The 23,889-nt window shown below is 45.9% G+C and overlaps 1 protein-coding gene across 9 annotated transcripts in view; it reads right to left on the reverse strand.

Annotated features, from left to right (window-relative positions):
- Nucleotides 1-23,889, reverse strand: part of Ptprm (protein tyrosine phosphatase receptor type M) — a 706,714-nt gene that overhangs the window by 16,654 nt on the left and 666,171 nt on the right. For 5 of the 9 annotated variants that reach the window (XM_076549820.1, XM_076549818.1, XM_042259953.2 and 2 more), the window contains 9 exons: nt 15,095-15,211; nt 14,365-14,415; nt 10,406-10,560; nt 10,027-10,162; nt 8,172-8,321; nt 7,071-7,244; nt 5,975-6,106; nt 3,376-3,501; nt 1,216-1,379 (listed from right to left, as the gene is read on the reverse strand). In XM_076549820.1, the coding sequence (XP_076405935.1) occupies nt 1,216-1,379; nt 3,376-3,501; nt 5,975-6,106; nt 7,071-7,244; nt 8,172-8,321; nt 10,027-10,162; nt 10,406-10,560; nt 14,365-14,415; nt 15,095-15,211 (1,205 nt within the window). The remainder of the gene's footprint in view (nt 1-1,215; nt 1,380-3,375; nt 3,502-5,974; nt 6,107-7,070; nt 7,245-8,171; nt 8,322-10,026; nt 10,163-10,405; nt 10,561-14,364; nt 14,416-15,094; nt 15,212-23,889) is intronic. The other 4 variants (XM_042259959.2, XM_076549821.1, XM_042259957.2 and 1 more) reach the window with 1 other exon arrangement.

Raw genomic sequence — 23,889 nt, forward strand, 5'->3', positions numbered from 1 at the left:
TTCAGAGGACACTGGTTCTGTGCTTGTCAACTTTCAGTCCCTGTAACAAATGCTGGGATAAACAGCTCATATAGAGATGATGGCTAGTCTGGCCCACGGTTGTGGAGTTCTGCTCCATGACTGGCTGGCCCCATGGCTTTGGGGCTGGGGTGAAGTAGCACACCACTGAGGTAGGGTATGTGGCAATGGAAGGCTGCTCACCTCATGGCCAGAGAGAGACAAGGAAGAGCCTAGGGTCCCATCGTTTCATTTGGGGCACGTCTCCAACGACCTAAAGACCTCCCAGTAGGCCTGTAAGGTTTGCTCATAGTACACACAGAGACCAAGCCCTTACCCTATGAGTCTTTATGGGATATCTCAGACCAAACTATGGCAGACCCTAATTAAATTCTACCAGTATGCCAATTTATAGAAAACATCGCTTACAAAAGGGATGAGGGAAAAGAAGTATTTTTTTTTTTTTTTAAAGAACCATCAGTTACTTCAATGAGATGACCCAGCTATGGCCATCTGGGAGGGATCCCTGATTTTGGCATTGGCTGATTTCTTCTAGTATGGATGATTTTGACCAGTGCTGAAAATTCCTGAAGATAAAGAGTAGGCTCTTGAGCTAGGAACTGCCTCTGAAGCCATCCCTACGCCTTTCTCTCTTCTGGGGGTAGGGGTTGGTCACAATTACAGGGTAAATGCATATTTTGATCATATGACAGACCACCCATAGTTTGAATGTGCTTTCCAAGTTCTTGTGTTGGGAACTTAATCTCCAAAGACATTAATGACATTTGAAGTTGAGGCCTTGGGAGGGTCTCTGGATCAGATGAAGGGTCTCCTGGGTGACATTAGTGGCTTTATAAAGAGGACAGTGACCTATGTTAGCACACTTGTTCTGTCTTGCCATGGGATGTCCTCTGCCTCCCTAGGACCCTCACCGGATGCCAGGACTGGACTCTTGGATTTATCAGCTTTCAAAATGGTGAACGAAATCAAACTCTTGGGCTTATAAACCTCTTGGTCTCCCTTATCTTGTTAGAGAAACAGAAAACAGGCTAAGACACCCAAGCACACAACCCATTCATTGTGTTTCTAGACAGCCAACTGATCATTCAGTAAGAGTGCTGATCACCACTCTGACACAGAGCTGCTTAGAGCCTCGAGAGGTGGGCGGGGCCCGGCCCTCCTGGGGGAGGAGCTCTATGGACTATATGGACTACTTACAAGCAGTGCACCACTGTGCGGCCTTCACCTCCATTGTACTCCTCCTGCCATTTGTCCACCTGGCGGATGAGCTTCAGGAAGGAACGCTTGGACACAGGTGTGTCCCTGTACATCGGCCAGCCCAGGAACTGGAACTGCTGGACCATCCGATGTCCATCCTGGGGCTGCAGAGGGCGAGGTACCAATCAGGGAGTTGAGGAAACAGGCACAGCTTACATGACTGGATCCTGGGAGCCCGGTTCCGCCCACTTGATCTTCCCATGGGAGGAAGGTATTTATTCAGGGGCCTCAAGCCAGCGTATTACAAAGGGTGATTCTGCTGGCCTGGAGAGTTATGACTTTAATCTCCGGTGGTTATAAAGATGCCTGTGTTTTAAATGACAGGCCAGAGATAAACAAGAATGGAGCATAATGCTTACATTTTGTAAAAGCCGAGAAGAGAATAACAAAGAGAAGACTGACCACGCTGTGTATTACGTGGAAAAATGGCTTCACTTTAATTACAAGTAAATTAAAGGTAAGGGGTAAATGTTAACCTAGAAATTTTTGCGAGTTCAATGTGATGCAGTTTCTACCCTGTTTTCTACATAATATGGCTTTGTTTAACAGTGAGGCTTTTGCTGTGCTGTCAATAGTTAATTAATCATTACGTGTAATTAAACAGGATTGCAGAATTCAAACGCTACATTACAGGCTTCAGCTTTGGAAGGACCCTCTTGGCACTCAGCGGCACCTGACAGAGGTGGGTCTCATAGGATGCTTTCCTTGTCAGCTCTTTCTCCTTCTCTGCCTCAGTTTCCCCTCTTCCCAGACCTGGTTTTGGGGTTCTTTTTTCTTCTCCTGATCTCACTAGTCAATTACAGTCAGTTTCATGACTTCGAGTATCACAAGTCAGTCACCATGTAGACCTCTCTCCCGAATGTCACCCTTATGGACTCGGAAACCAACCTCAGGGCTCAGATGGTCATCCCAAACCGACTGTGTCCCAAACTGAACCTCAGCCCAGCTCTTTGCCCCAAACGGTCTGTTTTTCTCACAGGCAAAACAATTCCAGTTAATGGCAGTCACACCGCTTCTTTCTCAGGATCCAAATCTGCAGAGTCACCTTGACTCTCTGGGGTCCAGCCGCTCCAGCTTCAGGATCTAGCAGTCTCTATCTACTGCTTACTGTCTCCAAAGCCACCACCCCCGTCCCACCACTGCCATTTGTCACCTGGTCCTTCTGTCTATCGAGTCTGATCTCAAGGCAGAACCAGAGCGCTCATTTGCAGATGTGAATCGTCTGGTGGAGCGGTTCTTCTGAAAAACCCTGTAATGGCTTACTGGCTCCCCATTTGCTTTCCAGGGAGAGTCTGCTAACAGTGGTGGAGAAGGCCCGGCCAGTCCCTGCATTCTCACCCTCTTGCTTAGCTTACTGTTCTCCAGTTCTACCATAGAGCCTTTGTGAGGCCATTTCTCTCTTCCTAGAGAGGCCATGGCCACTGCCTTCCTCAGTGTCTGCTCCCATGGAATGCCTGAAATGAGGACCTGTGACACCTCTGGGATGTGACCTCACACTTTTTATTCCTTTCAAGTGTATCACTTTCTAACACACCATAATTCTACCTATGTCTTCCGATAACGATTCTTGGTTTCAGTCAGGACCCTCCCGGGGGCCTATCTTTGCAATTCCTTGTAAAACTCACTTTTTGCAACCCCTACCATGTCAGTTTAGCAAGCATCCTCCCCTCCAGTACGTGACCACTCCATATCTGATCAGGTTCTTCAGCACCCGCCATGTCCCAGTGCATCCGCCATGCCAAGCTCTCTCTGGCCTATCTTCAGCAAGAATCCCCCTTGCCCTGATTTTCCTTCTGCTGACCCCTATCTATTCTAGGCTAGACTCTCCACACTCTTCTTGCTGGATTCAGGTAGCGTTTGCCACGGTGGTCCACGTCTATAGCGTTGAACAAAGTACTTCTTATTGTGCCTTCACATGTTAATAACTCTCTCTTTAGCAAGCCTCCTGTTAGCGTATAGGCCCCATCAGTCCAGGGATCTGTTTTGTTAACTGAGACATTCCAATCCCCTAGAACAGAGGTTGATACAGAGTAGGCATGCCAACAGTCAGTAAAACAATTACGAAACCCCAGTTTAAGCACCCTGGGCCCCGACTCTTACTCTGGAGGCATTGTAAATCCTGAAAATCCTGCTGATGATATCTTCTTCCAAGTCTGCAGACACAAATTCCACCTGGATGGGGCCATGTCTGTGCACTCCGTTTTCTGGCCAGTACTGTGGACACAACTGAACCCCAAACACAGAAAAACAAGTATAATTACTGGATAAGTCAGAATCAACACACTTCTTTAAATGTCAGCTCCTTTCCTTCCTAAAAGGCCCAGACCCCAGGACTTTCTTGATGACTCTGTCCTCACTTACACTTCTCCTCATCTGGCTGTTTGCTCAAAAAGCATGCATTAGCCAGGGGATAAGATTCAGAACTGGCAACCAGGCGCTGGGATGGATATATCTTCATAGTCTTTTAAAGCAAATTGATGTTCTACTAAAAGCAGGATCCATGGGTTGAATTTTCTTTTTTGATGTCTTTTACTTTTGAAAGGGTCTAAAATGTCACTGTCACGTGTCTCAAAGGTTGATTTGTATATTGGAGATCGCAAGGCAAATTCTCAGTTAACAGTGAGTCAACTGAAATAGCACCCTCTCTTTTCTCCCTCTTTATCCGTGATAAATTTTTAATCCATGATAAAGATTAAGTAGGGAAAGTAGGGTGACCAAGACTATTCTTTATATTAGCTAGGTCTGTTAGATTTAGAAATTACATTTATTTATTTTGAAATAATGCTTCCATGGGATTTTTCCTCCTGGGCAGCATTTCCTGGTGACAAGTTATTAAACTACCTTGTCAAACAATAGCATGCAGATGTCTATTTCCTTCTTGGTTCCCAAGGGTGCCCTCTGTTAAGATTAAAGGGCATGGTGACAGAAAGCTTGAGATGGCAATAAAAACCACAGCGAACACATCGGAACGATTCTGCCCAGTTCTCTGTGGACAGGGCTGGCTTTGCTGGCTGCTTATTTTCGAAGTTCAAACGCCTGATCAAAAGCTTGTCATTTATACCACAGAAATATGAATGGCCCAGACTGGCATCTAGCTCTTGGCACACTGTGCCCTACATTCTGCCCAAGGAAACCATGTAGAAAATGGCTTAAATGGTGCATAACACATCCATGAACTGGTCTGATAAATACTTAAAGCAGCTGAGTGGCAGGCAGTCTTGTACACTCATGAAGTCTATGAGTTCCAACGCTCAGTTTAGCATTTGCTAAAAGACAGAGTCCCGGGAGCCTTTCCCGACCCCCCACCCCCAACGTCCACCCCCGGAAATCAGCTCTGTCTGCTGAATAGAATGGGAGTCTTTTTTGTCTCTGCCTGCCAGTCAGCCAAGGCTTGGTTGGAGTCCAGACAGTTTTGAGTGGAGAATGCGGCTTCTGCATTCAGATGCTGGGTTCATAGACACCGCTAGCATTGCTGACCGATAGGTGACCCACATGTACCTTCGCATCAGGGACAAGGCAAACTGACTCGACACAGGGAACACATCCTGTACCCCATGCCTGGCTCTTAAATTGGTGAAATCTAACTGCTGCCTACAAGGTAGAATGACAGTTCTTGGTTCTATTGAATTGGGCGTGCTTTCGTAAACAGTGACAATCTGTTCTGGGAGCAGAGAGGAGGGAGAATTCTAAAATGCTGAAGCTAAGCCAAAAGGAGTAGATAAGAACAAGGACTGTCATTATTATTCCGCCAGCTAGCTTTTGAGTGCGAGCCTTAACCTTACAATGCAATGCCACCAACATAAAAACCCTGGATGCGTATGAACATTAATGGCGACGGAATGTATTTTGGGAAAGAAACATCTTGTCCTGTTTAGATGCTGACACACTCCAGGAGCCCCCACCAGCACGCCTGCCCTATTTAAAAATAAAGATTTCTATACTGGAGAGGATATTAATTAATTCCCGAACAAGTTTATTCTTAATACACACTAAGCTTGAAGTTTCCCAAATGCCCTCTGTCATGGCGGTGACGTCTGTGAGGAGAACAGATTCTGCTCCCAAAGGGCCTTGGTGCTAAGACTCTCCTGACAGCTAGCTCCCTCCAAGGAAATTCTGCCACCCTGCTCACCATGGCTTTCTGCTTCCTCCCTGTTGTCTCTGCGAGAGGCTCCACTGAGTGTTCCAAGCTTATACCCAGTGCCAGTTTTATTTGACTATCTTTACAAAGAATCGACAAAGTGCAAAGCCATTTCAGCCTGCTTGCCTGCCTCCACTGCCCTGCCATCCCAATGCCCACCGCCCCCCTTGCAGGCCTCAGATGAGCAGTTCCAAGAAGCACAGAGACCAAGGTCTGTCTCCTGCCTCTATCGGTTGGCTTGGCTCTCTCTATGGCTCTGCAATGGCGGTCCCAGTTCATCTTGGACTCTGTCTGTGCCCTTGAAGCTCACCAATGGAAATGTTATTTATTTGTTCCTGTCTTTCCGCTTCCTGGATCCAAGCCTTCAGTCTGTCTGTCTTCTTGGTTTTCACTGGCTTTCTTTGGTAGCCTCTAATTCTCACTTGTTACCCTTGTTTTCACGCCCTTCAACAGGCCTCCCTCCGAGCACTGGCTGTGGGGCTTGCCCATCTCATTCAAACAAAGCACACACAGACTTGACCCCGTGACCTGTGCTCCACCTGGAAAAATCCCTGGGCTCACCTGGGCAGGATCCACATCGTTGAGCATAACTACCGATGTGCAGTGATAATCCAAGACCAGTCGCCAGAAGTCTTTGACAGTGTTTGGCAAAGGATGCTGGGTGACTATAAACGCCGATGGCTGTTTATAGCTCTGCAAACACAAACAAGAAAGACCCGGATATACTCAGCACAACACAGGGAGAGTTATTTTGTGCACATGGGGATAGATGTGTGGCACAAAACACTGGACGTATTTAGTGATTGTTGAATTCTATCATCATTGTCAACACCAAGATGGACTAAATATAAGCTTTTCAGTGAAATTATTATGAAATATTCTCACTTTAATAGCATGGGAACTTCATAATTATTTCTTACCTTTTTTTTATATTTCTGACAGGCAATATTGGCTCTCCATATTAATAATTCTGGTGGAGAAAGTTTCAGTTTGCTTTAAAAACTAAGTGCAATGAAAATAGTTCTGGTTTTCCCCAAGCCCATTTGCTTGTCATTTATCTGGGTGACAGTGTTACTTATCACTGCCATAAAAGAGACGCACGCTTTTGTCGGCTCCGGGAGCTTTAAACAAGCTTAAGCCCCTTTATGGTGTCACACCAGCAGAATTAAAATTTACACATTAGCACTGAAAATACCCATTTACTTTCCTGTCAGTTGAATAGCAAGATGTAAACAGACTGGCAGGAGGCAATGAGTTGTGTTTTCTCCCCATGTTAATTACTGCCTGAATTAGGAAGAAGGGGAACTAAATAATGCTGTCAGTCATGGTATCCCCTTTCCCTGCCAGAGGACATAACAGCTGCCTCTTGCTCTCTGGCCAGCAGGCTAAAATAACGTGACAGTCAGTGTAGCTTAGGTGGGCTTCATTTCTGAGGACTTTGGACAGGCGGTGTGTGAGCAGGAACCTCTGCCTCACACAAACTCACACATGGAATGCTAGATCTATTTCTGTTGTTATTGGAAAGAATAGCTGGCCTCTTAAAAGGCCAGAGGGGGCACATAAACAAGATGAGCATTCCCAGTGTTCTTGGGGCTCTGGCTCAAGGATACACATTTTCTGTTTCCTTCCCATGGACCCGAAGGGGATGTAAGCTTACATCCATCAAGGCTGCATTGATGTAGTTGCTGCTCTCCCCATCGATGGTGATGAGGAAGGGCAGGCAGCGGTCGGGAGGCAGGATGTCCATGCAGCGGTTTTTCTCATGGTTCCGGGGCAGGAGTGCAATGCTGCAGTCCTCCACTCTTAGGGTGGGCGTCACCATGTTGAGAGTCTGCAGGATAAATGGGAGGGGCGGGACCACCATAGGTGGCCGATTTCATGCTTCCATATGACTCGATAGTATGAATCCATGTATGAAAACACTGTGTCGTACCCCATAAACGTGCCGTTTTAATGTGCCAACTGAGACAATGAAACACAATTGAGAAACTCCTAAGGAAGTGTGGGTTGATAAAATGTGCCAGGAAAAATCTATGGGTAAACTGATTCCTTTAAAAAGGCACATGAGGTAGAGGACAGCTTTGTCTCATGCTCAGCTGACTGAAGGGTGGGAGCCCCCCACACCTTGAATTCTACAGCTCCATTTTCTCTTTCCCTCCTTGGGTTTTGTCTGCACACAATGCCTTTCAGCCATAGGAGCCAGAGGCAAAGGGCCTTGCAGATCCATGGCATAAAACACCATCCAGTCTAACTGGAGCAGGGTTACTGAAAATCTGGGAGGCAAGAAGTCAGGAGAGGATTGGCTTCGAGTTAGGGACAGCTACATAAAACCTGGACTTGCTTGTACCTGAATGAAGACCTTAAAGGCTATTTCCATGGATGGATTGAACCCATGCTTAGTTATGCTACGAACCAGGTGTCCTGGATCTTGGAACGGGTTGGTGGCTACTTGAAATGCAAATGGTTCTGCTAGACTAGTGACTTGAAGCCAAGTAATTCTGGCCCTCGGGGTGTTCAGCCTGGCACTGCTACAGATATTTAGAAAGTGGAGCCCAGGGATGCTGTGAAATGCCCTATCCGACAGCACCAGAGGAAAGAGTCGTCCAGCCCTCAGTGCCATGGGTCCCGCCATTGGGAAGCTCTGTGTTGGTTTGAAGGCCTAAGAGTTCACTTTGAGAGTCTTCACAAAGAGGAAAGCCACAGCCTACCAGTCCTCCCCCCCAGCCCCCGCGCGCCCCCAGTCTAGATCTCCACTTACCCGGAACTCCTCTTTAATTTGGCTTGAGTTTGTCTGCGGGTCCAGCTTGTTCATGTCATAATACAGAGACCTGACTTGGGAACCAGGAATGGAGGTGTCTCCACAAAGACAGGCTTCCAGGATCGCATCATGGATAAACACGTACTGCTCCTGAAGAAGCAGACGGACTTAGTTAGTGATGGAGAACTCAGGGTGAACCCAGAGAGCGAGAGAAGGAAGGGGGAGTAGTGTGTGGTCAGCCCCAGGACATCAAGGTGACAGAGAAACAAGTGTTATAAAGGCCCTGGTGCCAGGAGATGGGGTTGGCCCGACAGCTGGCATGCCACTTGATGGAGAACAGGAGGATAAAGCAAACTAGCTTTGTGAAGAATGTTACACGGAGCGATCAGAGCCAGTGGGACAGTGGCTGGAACACCTCTCTACTTCTGAGCCCACAGATTCGCAACTCAGTATTTCAGAGGAGGACTGAGAATAATTTGGGTGGTGTTGGAAGGATTGCCCCAATCAAGTCCACAATATAAAAAAATGGTCCAGGGAAAGTGGACTTTGCTCTGAAGACAGTTATGACTCTTAGGAATAACTTAATCTAAACCATGACTTATTGGTTCTGATAGTTACCAGAGCTCAGTAAGTCCAGAACACAGCTCCTTTACATGAGTGCAGTCTACAGTTAAAAGATGGGCTCTTTAGAACCCGGGGCGTAGCTCCGTGAGGGAGCATTTGTCGCACACATGCAAGCCCTTGGATTTGGTCCCCATCACCACGTCAACACACAAGTGTAAATACTATTCTTCTAATTGTGACTTGGTGGAGACTTTCCCTAGGATTAACTTCCACCATCTTTATTATTGATCTTCAATTGTATGAAATGTTAAAGGCTTTCTTGTGTCATCAATTTCTATACATAACACTTTGGAAAAGGAAGATGAAGTGAGGAGATGGGGATTTCAATGCTTGATCAACTGTTAGAGCATGTTGCATATAAAAAGTTGGTTACCATTATATTTTAAAATATGTCCCTAGTCTAAAGAAAAGAGAAACGGAAGGCAGTGTTTTTTTGCCTCCTGGAATTCTTCCCAGGGGTTTTGTAAACTTTCGTGTATAACCTAAACATAAAGGATAATAATTTTTCTTCATGCTGCTTCAGGACTGATCCTCCACGGGCCCTAGGTCCTAGGTCCAGGATGTAAGTTTTAGAAATGTTAAGTTCTCTGATAGACCTTGTATTGCCACTTTAAGAGTTACTAATTGGTACGAAGTACTTCCACAAATTGGGCAAAGTCCCATGATGCCAGGTGACAGGGAAGAACTTTTTAGGGCTAGGAGGCTGGAATTCTTTTAATGCCCAAAGAAGAATAAAATGTACAGAGCAGATTGCCCGGGAGCAGCCTGGCAGACACCTAGCTATCCTCAGGAACTGTCTTGCTCTGCTTCTCAGCTGGTTTACAAGACAGATGGAAGATGAACAGGGTTGGAACCTTGACTGCTTAATGTAGAGACTCTTTGGAGTCCCTTGGCACAGACAACTGTGTGAATTTAGGTTGATGGCTACAGATCCCAGTACCTGGGACACTCTTGGCACCGGAATCTGTAACTTGAAAAGTCCTTTTTTGTTTGTTTTTGAAAGAACAGACAAAAGGACGGATGGAGGGAGAAAGCAGGGGAGGGAGGAAGCAGGGGAGAGAGGGAGGAGACAGGGGAGGGAGGAGGCCTGGAGGAATCAGGAGTTGGCAGGTACAGAAATTTTCTCCTAGGGTATTTGGTAGAAACAGTCGGCAAGCTTCTTTTGCCCAAGGAGGTGGGTGTACAAGACAGATTGGGGACTAAGCCTCGGGATAAAGGGCAGCTGCAGTACCTCTGTCTGCACCATGTTGACTCTCCTGGACCGGAGCTCTCTGACACAGTTGTAGATGTCCACCACACCTTCCCTTTCTGCCATGTCCAACATGATATCAATGACTATGAAGCAGCCGGTCCTTCCTGCCCCAGCACTGCATGGAAAGAGGGATCCGTCAGCAAAGGGAATGGACCACCACGATGCTCCTGCTCCTCAAAGTCATTAGACACTAAGAGGTGTCTGGTTTAAGCATTAGGCACATTTGAAATGTGACACAACTATCAACTTTATCCAGTTCTGGGTAAACTAGAACATTTTCATCACCCTCTCCATGAAACCCCATACACACTACCGGTTCATGGAGCATCTGTGAGGAGGTACCAGGAGCTCTGCTTACCTGCAGTGTACCACCAAGGGGCCTGCATTAGGTGGGCTCTTGGATTTGACCTGCCGGACAAATCCAAGCAGACCGGTGGCGTGGTAGGGGACCCCATGATCGGGCCAGCCAGTGAAGTGAAACTGTCTTATCTCTCGGATCTCATGAATGCCTCTCTGTACTCCACGGTCAGCAGCCAGGGCAGGAAGGGGAACAGAGGAAAAGAAATGAGAAACAAGAGTAAGCCGGAACACAAATCACCCCTAAGCAAGCCTAGGGTTGGAAACAACCGACCCCCTGGGGAAGAAGGTCATTTGTAGCTCTAACACCCAATCTGGAAGGCATATGATGCAGAGCTGTTTATAGGTGTGAAAGGGGAGGTGATGTTTGGGGACATGCTAATTTACACATGCAATTCCTGGAGATGAATGGGTCTTTTTAGTTCTTCAAATGTCCTTTCTTACAAAGCAGATTGTAGTAAATGCTGTTCCCTCGCAGCTACTGGAATGTTAAGACCCCTGTCCTGGCTCCAGGTACTCACATGGAGCACACACACCACCAACGCTTAGAAAATGTTTGCTGAAAGAATAAACGAGAATTCCTTTCCAAACAGACAGACCAGCATATCTGTTTTCATCTGTGGCTCAGCTAGGTTTCTCTTTTTATTTTAAGCAAATATGTAGCCCATTCATTCAAACACCAGCAGTTCTGTGATTGTAAATACTTGAAGTGCTGAGGTGCCAGAGCTAATAGAAATATGAAGGTGCCTTATCCTGTCTCAAGTGGCTATTTCCTCTGTGGAAGCAGGTGTGTCAGAAAACGTGAGGGTCAAGAAGGCCTTTGACTGGAATCTTCTACTTGACCAATGGGGTTGAAGACGGGACACTGCCTGATCCTGAACTGACTGAAGGGGGCGTGGGGTGGGAAGAGACATCATGCTTATTTTTTGGCTTTCAATTTGCTCTTCTTTTTTTTTTTTTTTAAAAGAAAGATTTATTTTTATGTGTATGAGTGTTTTGCCTGAATGCATATGAGCGCACTGCATGCATGCCTGTTGCTCACTGGGTCTCCTGGAATTGGAGCTAAGGACAGTTGTAAGTCACCATGTGGTATAATATGTGCACATGAGTGTGCAGCTAGCAATTCACACACGTGCAAAGGCACACATACATAGAGGTCAGACAAGGACATTGTGTATTTTCCTCTATTGCTCACTCTCCTCTTTTGAGACAGGGTCTCTCACTGAACCCAAACCTCCATGGTTCAGTTTCTTTGGATGGCCAATGAGCTCCCCGATCTGTCTGTCTCTGTTCTCTCAACACTGAGGTTACAGGCCCACACGTTTGTGTGGAGGCTGGGGATCTGAACTCAGGTCGTCTTGCTTTCACAGAAAACCTTCTTACCCAGTGAGCATCTCCAAGCCCCAAAGTCTGTTTGAAAAACAAAAATTACTTTAAAAACCAAGGCTACAAGTAAACCTGGGATCCACTGGCTCTATGGTTTTCCCACATCTGGACTTGGCTTTGATTTTATTACATCTTACAGATGAACATGCCTGGACCTTACCAGATTCTCTACCAACCATTCATCAATGTTTAGTGAATGAAGAATAAACTCTGTATTATGATGGGCTGGTTAAGGGTAGGAGATGTGAGTCCATAATTTAAAATAAGACTCATTTGCTATTTGCTATCAATGGGTTAGTGTATCTTTCATATAATGATACACCTAATGCCAAAGCTCTATTTTCTGTGAAAATCCCATGGTTTACTAGAGTTTGAATAGTAAAGAAGCAAGCATATAGGCCTCACAGTGCAGATGAATTGAACAGGTTCCGGGGGCCCAGAATAATGGTACTAGGTAGTTAAAGGCCAAATTTCCTCACCATTGAAAAACAATAACATTTGGCTAGCTCTACAGACCCCATCAGAAGATAGTCAAGCCACCGCCCTCTTCCAACCCTTAGAGAGCTCGCTCCCCTGGAATTAAGCACAATGATTTGGCCAGTGGTGGTCCTAATCTGATGGCAGGCATCCCATGAACCAGGACAGCTTTGGCAATAATTGCTCATGTCCTCCAAGGGATGGGGGATGAGATTTTCCTCTGCTCAACTTCAGTCCCAGAGTGACATCCGTCATGAGATGGGCTCCCAACTCCTGTCTTTATTGCTCATTGTCACAGCAAGGTACACGTTAGCTTCGAGAATCCAGAAAACCCGTTCCCACAATGAACTCCCACTTTCTAATCTGCTCATGACTGTCAAGATTAGTGAAGGAAATTGCGTCTGATACAACATTCCTTCTGGTATATGAAAGACAGGTTCTCCTGGGGAAACAGGAACAATCAGCAATCATAGCCTAAGTATTTCCCAGCTGGATGTTAATTACATTATTTCTTTAGTTTTCATTGGAAATGCATTAATGCTGTAAAAAAAAAAGTATAAATCATTAATGTTTTGATTCAGTATAATGGGAAGAGGGATTGTGCTTATCCCAAAGGGGGCTTATTTTATGTCTGGAATGATGGGCTGAATCGTGAAGTGTGTGTCTGTCTTTAAGACAGGGCATCTTACTCCTCTTGTTTTCTCTAAGTCTCAGGGTGTCTCGTAGGCACAGAGGATACAGTGGCCACTTCCAGCTTCCATTCTGCCAAAGCAGACAACGTCTAGGTCTGTGGGGGCCTCAGAGTCGCCTTCCTGACATGACAGGTATCGTATGCTACACAAAACAATTAGATATGTGGGACAAAAGAGGGGACCATTAGATGCAAACGAGGAATTCATCTACTCCAGGCTACTGCTGTCTGGTGGCTTTGTAGCAGCGCCCAAATCTAGTTTTCACCCTTACGTCTCTTGTTACATACATCCTGATGTCAAAATAGAATTGCAGAAACCTAAAGCCCACAGCTAACCACTTGCTTTTCTTTCCCTTTTTAATGACAAAGTTTTAAAGTCCTGGAAGTGTTCCCCAGGAGTTAAACGACAGGGTTTTCTTCAAGACTCCCAGTGCCCAGTCAGAAAGTCATTAACACTCCATTTTGATTCTCCCAACGCTTTTGCAAGCTCCTCTCCCTTCCCCTCCCTGCACCATCTCTGCCCTGGTGCCTCAGGACTGAAATAACTGGGTGTCGGAGGGACATGTCTATGCAGCTGGGAATTTAGCAGAGGCAGCAAAAGGTTAAAAACAGAGCAAAGAAACCCACCCACCCACCCTCCCGGTAGCAACCAGGATGCATTTTCAGCTTGTTAGAGAGCTGACTATTGTTCAAAGAACTTCATGTTTAAGCAGTGGCTTAGGGAAAAAATATCGAGGGTCTTTTATTGCTGTTTTAATGCGGATATTCATGAGTGTTCTTGCCAAGAGCCATACAAAAATCCTGCAAGTGCTTTTTCTTGCACAGTCTTGCCTGAGAAGGAAAAACATCGACATCAAAGTGTGAGGTTTAGAACTCGAGGAACTGAGTCAACCAGAACTTCACATTCTTTGAAGTCTCCAAGGCTCCCTCTTGCTTATTTATTTTTTTAAAGGACAGCTTATAGGAAAAAGAAGCTAAACAGTATGAGAAACAGATTAAAATAAACTACAGCCTTCTCAGCTTTGCGAGGCTGTCATAAATTTGGGTTTTCAAACTAGGAGCGACGGTTCCAGTCATCAGTGTGAATCAGACAAACGTGCTTTCCTTATTTCCCAGAGATCCCCTTGTTACTCTAAAAAGGGCATTTAAGATGCAGCGACAACACAGAATCAGGAGAGGGGCCAGGAGCCAAGCGCCCGTCAGTCTGGCATCACCCAGCGCTCTAAGGCGTCTGCTGCCACTTGGTGAGTGAGAGCAGAACACAGTCAGGACAAATTGGTAAGCCCAGCGCAGCAGCTGGGCAGGGCTGAGCCCTGGAGAATGGGCTCTGGACAGCAAAGCCTGTGGGGCCTCTGAGGGGAAGAATGTCTCTCCGTCACGGCACCTCCACCTTCCCCACAGCGTACCTGTGGCACTTCTCTGGACGGACTGCAGTTTGCTTCACCTCCGGCCCCTCCCTATGTCAGCAGAAAGAGGGGGGAATAAGGAGATTCCCTGTTACGCCCTACAGCGCTTCCCAGAGAAGCAGCCCTATCCATGCGTGTGGGATGAGGTGGGACAGAACCAATGCGCGGCATTCACCCAGGGCTGAGACCCAAGTGGAGCGAGAGATGAAGAAAGATGCTGGCTCATGCAGGATTTGCCGGTGACTGATGGAGCTCCCTCGGGTGGGCTTCCAGGGAGATCACTGCCTCTCAGAGAACCCTTTAGTCTCTTTTGAACTTGGACCCGAGAAAGCCTGAAGGGAGTGAGGTATTTATTCCAAGAGCTGTTAGGACCTCTGTCTGCCTCGGCACTTAGGCCAACGCAGTCCTGGAGAACCCAAGTGGACATTCAACACAGGAAGAGACTCATCAAGCTCCAAGGGCATTTATCTAAATTCAATAAACTCTGATTGATGAATCGAGAAAGAGAAAAGGGCAGAGACAAAGATCATCCGTGTTAAAAATGAAAACAGCGCGGCAGATACCGTCTTCGTGTTTAGTCGCAAAGGAACAGACGGCTGTGAAATGGGAATGGTTTACGTTGCGGATGGAGCGGAGCTGTTAGAGAATCGGAGGGTGAGATGCGGTCTGGGGAAACTACCGGAGACTACCTGCATCTGGGTCTGCTGCTCGCTCCGGCTTTCCCACTTACCTTTTCCACAGCAAATGTTCTTATCACATATTCTGCCAGCAGCTCGGTGTCTATCAGAGTCACTTTAATGTCTTTGTAGATCTCGGTGTCATCTGGCCAGTATTTGCAGCATTTCACCTTCAGGAAACACAAGGGGAATGACGGGTTTAGGTTTTCATTTAGTGCCTGCAATGAAGGGGTCATACTATGGTTTACAGGGATAAGTGTGCACGCCGGCCCGCGTTAGCCGTGAACTCCAAAGCAAGTCTGTCAGTCACTGTTCTCAACATCCTCTGCTCCCCTCATTCCTCGGTTCCAAAAGCAAGTGAAGTGAAGTCATGGGAAGACTGAAATGTAGGGACATGGTCTAAAGTTAACAGAATGTAGTTATTATCCCGTTATAGTAAGCATCCATTTCCCGTCGTTGCTACTCAGGAAACGGTCTGGAAAAAGAACCCACAAGGGGAAGTTTGCATAGTTTAGTCTCTTTGAAGCTTAAGTTTCAGAAAGTGACTCAGGGCTTTGGGGGAGGACTGAGCAGAAAACCTGATTCAATTCTAAAGATAAAATGACTCTGCCCAGAGAGGAACAGTAGCTTTGTAACTAATTCTACCTCAGACTCAGTTTCTTGTCACTGTTGTTTACAGTCATACATGTGTGTCTTTATGTTTTGTCCACATGCATCCCTCCTCCATATTCCCTCTTGCTTGGGAGCTGGTTCTTTCTTCCTCCCAGTGAGTGCCCACTCTGCTTTCTTTCTTTTTTGGTTTTTTGAGACAGGGTTTCTCTGTGTAGCTTTGTGCCTTTCCTGGATCTCGCTCTGTAGCCCAGGCTGGCCTCGAACTCCAAAGATCCGCCTGGCTCTGCCTCCCCAGTGCTGGGATTAAAGGCATGCGCCACCACCGCCTGGCTCCACTCTGCTTTCTTATTACATCGATCCCATTGCCCTCTCTGTTTCCTGCCTCCTTTATGATCTCCTCCTCTTCCTCTTCCTGACTCCTTTCTAGTCTCCCCCAATATATATATATATATATATATATATATATATATATATATATATATATATATATATATATATATATATATATATATACACATGTATGATTACAAATCTAAGTTCCACATAGATGAGAAAACATGGAATTTGTCTTTCTGAGTCTGGCTCACTTAACACTTAACATGATGAGCTCCTTGCAAATGCAATGATTTCATTTTTCTTTAGGGCTGTGCAAAATTCCATCACATCTTTGAAACACCTCCCAGACATAATTTCTGTTCTTTCTATTTTCCCTGCCACAATCTCAGTGTGGTCTACGGGGTCATCTGATACAGATGTTCTTTCTACACAGGCAAGATCCAGAAGCCGCCTCCTGAGTGGAGCACTGCCCCCACCCCAACACTCTGACTTGTGCTATTGTAAGATTGTTGCTTTCCAGCACCGTCTCTGAGAGTGACGACATGTTCTCTCGTCTGGGGTGTAAGTGGCTTTAAAAAATTGCCCATCACTTGCATTTCCAGTCCAATCTACAACTGTCATTTTTATTTTCTATTTTATGTTCAAGGACATACATTTACCTTAATCCCCCAATAGACTCTGTGATCCAAAACCATCCTTTCTGTTTAGAATGTCCTCTCCTATCTCTTTCTTTCCAGGTGATAATTCCTATTCTTTAAGGCACATGTTAGAGGCACCCCTTCCCCTTCCCCCAGTCTTTTCTCCAAAGATGTGAACTCCCTTTGATTCCCAAGGAGCATATTTGGTAGCAAGGATGAGATCCTTCATACAAAACTTGGCACCTGGTTATTACTGGCCAGTGGGAAAGGGGGTATTTTGCTTATTCCTCGGATCCTGCAGCACCTGGAGGTCACATTCTGTACACGATCAATATGCAGTGGCCACACAGGGCTGTATCTCATGAGGACAGGCATAAGATCTGCGTGAGGAGGAAAATCCCAGACAGGGAACATTTTCAGAAAGAATGATGGGCTGAGAAGACCCTTTTAGCGTGGCAAACATCCCTGCCACACTAATGTTTGTAGTGTGGCTCGTGGCTGGCCAGTGCTCTAGCTGCCTCTAAACTCTGGAAACTTTCTGCAAGATAATCCTTACTAACCTTAGTTGATAATCTATAAAGCAGAGTTTGAGGCAGGTGAAGCACAGGGCAAAGATGGATTTGATCTCACGATGTTCTCAGTCCCCTTTGGGAATCTCCCTGCACAGCCTTTAGCCTGGAAATGCTATCTGTGGCATTATTAAAGGGTGGATCTACAGGATCTCAGAAATATCCATCACAAATACCCAAGCAATACCTAAAATAGCCAAGATTAAAAGAGATCCGACTTCTTTTTAGATGCAAAGTCCGTCTGATCAGACGGTGTGTTATGTAGAGGGATTTAACTTGAAGGTGACCACAATTTCATTTATAGAACGTCCACAACAGGGATGCTTATCCAGCACACACTGGACTCTCCTCTGTGCTGAAGGCCTTGCTTTGCCCTTTCTGTGACGTCAATCATGCAAGCAGAAGGTAGTGGATAGAACTACAAATACAGTATGCATGCATACTTTTAACATGGAGTAACTCAATTCAATACAACTAAAAAGTTTTTTTTCCCCTGTGGAAAGTATAATAGAACAAGAACACCCCCCCCCCCCCACACATATACACCCCCCCACACACACACAGATGCACCTGTAACTTGTGTTATACCAGGGATCTTCTACCTAATAAAAACCCCTTATCTGGTGTATCATAGTTGACAGACTACAAGTGTAATAGGTGTAAAGCAGTTTGATGTATGGTTGCCTATTCATCTCTATTCATCTATTTTAGATTCCTTTCCTTCTCCAACTGGGCATTTTTAACAAATATGAACATGGGGCCTTCAATGTCTTGGGGTCAAAGAGCTAAAACCTGCCAGCAGGGACTGAGGGTCCAGAGTTTCTCTTCTGGATGGTTCCCATGTGCCAGTTCAGATTGCATCTAAAATCTGACCTAGTTCTACTGCACAGTTTTCCAGAGGTCTGCATCTCTGCAAATGGGATGCAGCAGGATGCCTCCCTGTGTAGGCAGGTGGCAGGAACCTCTAGGTTAGATTATGTCCAGCTCATGTGGGGGAGCTCCAAGTCAAGGGCCCCTGTTGCACTCACACTGGTGGTGAACAGGTGCGGCTGCTCTCGAAACACAGGACAGTGGCCTCTGATATGCACTGTCCGGAGTTGGCCCAGAGCCACTTGGATGCTCCCATCCAGAGGCAATTAAGACAACAGAAGCATGGAAGTGCTTCCTTCTAGAAAGTGTCTAGGGCACCTCACATCTCGCATGCCAGCACTTGTCGGGGCGGGTTCAGAAAAGGCAGAGGGACCATTTCGAATCCAGTCCTCCCCAACTCATCTCCCAGAGTATCTTGAAATGGTTTGCCACATCTGTTTCAGCCTCCTAAAAATCCTTCTAAATTGAGTTCCTCTCAGTATCATTTCAACTGCTTGGACCTGTGTCAAGTTATTATTTTGCTTAAAGAAACAGGAACAGGAAGGAAAGCATGTTTCATTAGAGATGAAGATTTTGTGTGTCTGCAGCATGTGGGGCTTGTAGCTACCCCTTGGCTCTAACTCTACAGGCAAGAGATGTTGAAGCCAAGGCTTTGGAAACACCTGCTGGAGCCCTGGCCCCACACAACTGGATGCTCCTCCATCTGATCCTGTGCCAAGCCAGCTGTCTCCTGCAGCTTGAGGGCACTTGCTCCGTGTCTAGCAGAGTCTCTGCCTCCCACACATCTTCATCATGTATGGCAACAGCCTCCAGCCTGGAAATGAGGCCACTTCCAGGATTCTCTGATTACTTTGGTGCCCTATTTGGGTTCCATCAGGTCATTAATCAAGCAAAGAGTATGGGGCTCCACTGCTTGCTCAGGTCTGCAGGAACAGATGCAGCGGTCCCTGCTCCCAAGGGGTGGTCAACTCTGGCTTTAAAACTCACTAACTTAAAACACAGAAAGCAGTATAATGGGAGGATCTTGAACTTCCTGGAAGAAGTTTTAAAGTAATTTTTAACTCATCATCCATGATAATCCCATGTTTATTAAGGTCTTAACATCACTTGGGGGGAGAGGGGTTGAGCCACAGCTTCTGAGCCTGGGAGTTCATCATCTTGACCTTGAACGCATCCTGACACGGCCTCACTAAGAGTTCTAAACTCCAGCACATATCAGAACTCCTTGCAGCGATTCTTAACAAATTCTGAGGGTCTGGAGAACTGGCATTCCCAACAAGCTCCCTGGCCTGTATCCCATACCGACCAGAAAGAATTTCTGCAACTCAACCACACTGTAGAACCTGGCTGATAGGAGTTGAAAGAAGGCCCTGCAACTTGCTTATGCAACCTCAGGTTCTCCATCTGTCAAAAAGGGGTGGTGACAATTCCTGTCCCAGAATGTCCCAAGGTGAAGTTAGTGGTTCTCAAATTTGCTCACACGTTCGGATCAGCTGGGAGTGGATTTAAAGAGACCCCAAAGCCCAGGTCACATTCCAGGCTATTTCTCAACTTCTGTGGTGGGACAGAAGCATCCAAATCTCATGAAGCTTCCTAGATGCCTCCCAAGTGTAGATGGGTCTGGAAGTCATCAGATGCAATGAGATAAAAAAAAAAAAATCTGTGTCAAGTTGATTACAAGATCTCAAAAATGATAATCCTCGTTCTTCAGCAATAAGTTTATAACCTAGACCCTAGATGACAACAGGAGTTTGTGGCATCTGGAAAGAGAAAACAGGATGCTTAGGAAGAGAAGGGGAGAAGTCTTGAACAGACTACAACTGTCATTTTTATTTTGTGATGGGGGAAGGAGCATGAAGACAGGCGTCCATGCTGCTTTTATTCTTTTCTGCAAACTGTGCTCCCCAGAAATAAGACGACACAGAGGAGGGAGGTTGGCATTCCAGTCTCCTACTGTATGGTTTCGACACACTTCCAATGGGAATTAGGAAACAGCGTCTGGGTGCTGGGGAGGCAATTTAAAGCAAACAGCTGGAGTTACAAAGATAGTTTGCAAACCCTCATTTGCAAGGTCCCTGCAGCTTCCGGACACACAGCCCTCACTGCTTTGGGTGAGATGTTCTCATCACTGTATTCTCACATGGAGGCTTAGGGAGGAAAATGATTTGCAAGGGCCCAGGCTTGTCTCTATGCTTCTAGTTCCTTCCAGGGCCAGGGCAGGTAATGAACTCCCTGGGTGGGCCAGGCCCTGAGTCCAGCTGTAGAGATGTGTGGGAGGGTAGACCTCAGGGAGCACATGGCTCTTTGGTTGCTAGGTTTCAGCTTCAGGAGCAGATGCGAAGCAGGAAGTCTGAAGTGGCTTTAGCTGCCCCATCTATGTGAGGCAGATGAAGAGGTGTGCTTGGAGAGTGTGCTCTGAAGCCATTGCTGACTTTTTCCATGGATCTTGAGGTGCTAATTTCTGCTCATAACTCTAAGGAGATTTTTTCATGCCTAATATACAGTCTCTTCTCCCTTCTCTCTCTCCTTCTCTTCTCTTTTTTTTTTTTTTTTTTGAGGCAAGGTCATTGTGGTAGTTTGAATGTAATTGGCCCCCATAATCTCATAGCGAGTGGCACTATTAGAAGGTATGGATGATTTATAATGAAAAGGAACAAGCTGAGCAGGGTAAATTACAAAATGTAAGTTTTGAGGAGAAAAAGAGCACAAGGAAGTGGAATGGAACTAAGTCCTGTGTTCAAGGAGATAAACAGATTAAGAAATGGAATAAAGGGAGTGGTAACCTCAGGGCAAGACTCCACTCATCTAAGTTTCCAACTTGTGAAAGGGAACTAAAAAAAAACCTTAGGGCTAGTGTGGTGGTACACGCCTTTAATCCCACACTGGGAAGGCAGAGGCAGGTGGATCTCTAAGTTTGAGGCCAGCCTGGTCTACAGAGTGAGTCCAAGGACAGTCAAGTTTAGGCAGTGAAGGTACCAATCCAAAACAGAAAGCTGGTGAAGATGGAATTGAATGAGGGGGCCAAGCAGAACTTGGCAGCTTCAGCCATGTGGTTCTGGCTTCAGAGTCAAGTACAGAAGAAATGAGTTATGGAATTTGTCTCTATGCCAAAGAGAAGCCAATGAGGTCAGGCATGTGTCAGGGGTGTTCCTGAATGAAGGCCTATTAGAAAGGCCATTGCATGAAGCTGTGAAGTTGAAGCCTGGGTTGCCTTGGAGATCCCAAGATATCAATGATGCCAGAGTCGTGGGTTACCTGCTGAGGAGAGCTGCTAACAGGGAGTGGAACCAGGCCAGGTGAAAGAAGTGTGTTGCAGTCAACAAAGCTGAAAGGAATCGGGGATCTGAAGAACCTAACTCTGAGTTTTGACATCAGACATGGAGATGAGATGCAGAGTTTGGAGTTTGCCCAGCTGGCTTTCAGTCTTGCTTTGGTCCAGTGTTTCCTCACTATGTTCCCTTCCCAGTTTGGAATGATAATGTGTATCCTGTGCCATGATATGTTGGAAGCATATAATGTTTTTCTTTTTTCGATTTTATAGGGATTACAGTTAAGAGATTGCGTGATTCTCAGAAGACACTTTGAACTTTGGACTTTTAAACATTGTTGAGACTGTGATAGACTATGGGGACTTATGAAGTTGGACTAAATACATTTTGCATTATGATATTATTTACAAACTTATGGGGGCCAGGGAGTGGAATGTGGGAGTTTGAATGTAATTGGCCCCCGTAAGCTCATAGGGAGTGGCACTAATAGGAGGTGTGGCCTGGTTGGAGTAGGTGTGGTCTTGTTGGAGGACGTGCGTCACTGTGTGGGTGGGAGCTTTGAGGTATCTTTTGCTCTAGCTTCGCTCCTGTGACATTCAGTTGGCTTCCAGTTGCCTACAAGATGTAGGACTCTCAGCTACTTCTCCAGCACCAAGTCTGTGTACATACCACCAGGTTCCCTGCCATGATCACAACGGACTAAACCTCTGAACTGTAAGCTGCCACCTCCGTGAAATGTTTTCCTTTATAAGAGTTGCCGTGGTTAAGGTGTCTCTTCATAGCAATAGAAAATCCTAACTGAGACAGTCATGCACTATAGTCCAAGTTGTGTTAGAGCTTGCTTGTCATGTAGTTCAGGCTGACCTCAAATTTATGACCTCTTGATCTCTTGCTTCTGGGTGCTGGGATCACAGGCAGGAACCAGTAGGCCCAGCTAAGATCATTGCTATATACATTTATGTGTAAGTTTCATCTGATCACCACTCTTCCTAAAACATTTCACATACATCAATACTAACAAGGCTGTGTATAAGGGACCTGACTGGCTTCTTCCTCCCAGACCCGATTCATATGACTGGGTGGTGGGACACTCCTTCAGGCAAAACTCATGAAGACTTGCGGAATAGATGGTAATCAAGTGCTCCTGGAGGACGGCATAGTTTTAGTTTGGGGAAAGAGCTTCATAACACAGAGAAGTTTCCTTTTCATCTCTCTAGGCTACTGTGTACAGCCGGTGTGACCCCGCTCATGGCCTCCGGTTTTCTGTCTCTTCCCTTCTACTTCATTCAGTTGACTATGGATCCAGAAAGCAGGCCTAAGCCGACTTCAGCAGGCTCTCAAGAGACACACTCATTCAGACTGCTCTGTTCTGTACCTGTTCAAGAAAGGAGGCTCTGGCATTTAGCAATTCCCCATGTTCAAGTCCTGGCCAAGGAGGGAGCTCACCATCACCAAGAGCAGTAAAAACAGGCCACACACTCTGACAGTTACACCTTAATGAAGCATCCTAGACACCCTTGAGCAATAGCAGCACTATTAGCATATAAAAGATCCAAGAGTGGCACATGGCAAATCTCTTGAGGAAAAAGGGATTTTTTTTTCTCATAGTCTTTATCTTAATGTCATATTTTAGATTCATGGCCTTGTGTGAGTCATAGGCCCATTCTGGTTCTTTCCATACGTGCTGGTGGATACTAGATCATGTGGTGGTTGAAATACACCCAACTCTTAAATGGGAATTAGGAAACAGCATCTGTGTTCTGGGGAGGCAATTTAAAGCAAACAGCTGGAGTTACAAAGATAGTTTGCAAACCCTCATTTGCAAGGTCCCTGCAGCTTCCGGACATACAGCCCTCACTGCTTCGGGTGAGATGTTCTCATCACTGTATTCTCACATGGAGGCTTAGGGAGGAAAATTATTTGCAAGGGCCCAGGCTTGTCTCTATGCTCCTAGTTCCTTCTAGGAGTGCATGCCCCCTTACACTAATTCTGCAAGGTACAGATCACCATCCATACTTTACAAATACCTAACTTGGAACTGATTGACAGGTAGGTGCGAAAGGCTTGAGGGATCTGCATTTCAACTTTGTGGTTGCAACGTAGCAAGAGCCAATGCGTTAGCCTAGGACATAGAGTTTCCAGGTTGTCCTGCTCATCATTTGGATAGTCCTAACATCAGTTACAAGCGGAACTCTGTCTAGGTCTTTCAGGAATACAGAGAAACACACTATGATTGTAACCTTTATGAAAAGACATGCACAATCAGCAAATCTAACTTGAGGCAGATCACGAGGCATGTGTGAGTGATCAAAAGCACATCCCTTAGGGTGGCACTATTAAAAGCCAACCTTCAATTGCTAGCTGTGATGTGGGGCAAGTTATTTAACCTCTTAGAGGTTCCATCTTTCCATCTGTAGAAGGACAGTAATGGAAATGTTGCCATGAATACTGGTCTTTTAAGGTACTTAGAACAGGATTGGTACACTTGAATGTCTGGTAAAAATTTCTGAATGAAACTGCAATGGGAAGTTCAGAAGAATGAGTGTTAATTCTA

The sequence above is a fragment of the Peromyscus maniculatus genome, chromosome 13 (assembly GCF_049852395.1).
Source record: "Peromyscus maniculatus bairdii isolate BWxNUB_F1_BW_parent chromosome 13, HU_Pman_BW_mat_3.1, whole genome shotgun sequence".
Taxonomy (NCBI): Eukaryota; Metazoa; Chordata; class Mammalia; order Rodentia; family Cricetidae; genus Peromyscus; species Peromyscus maniculatus.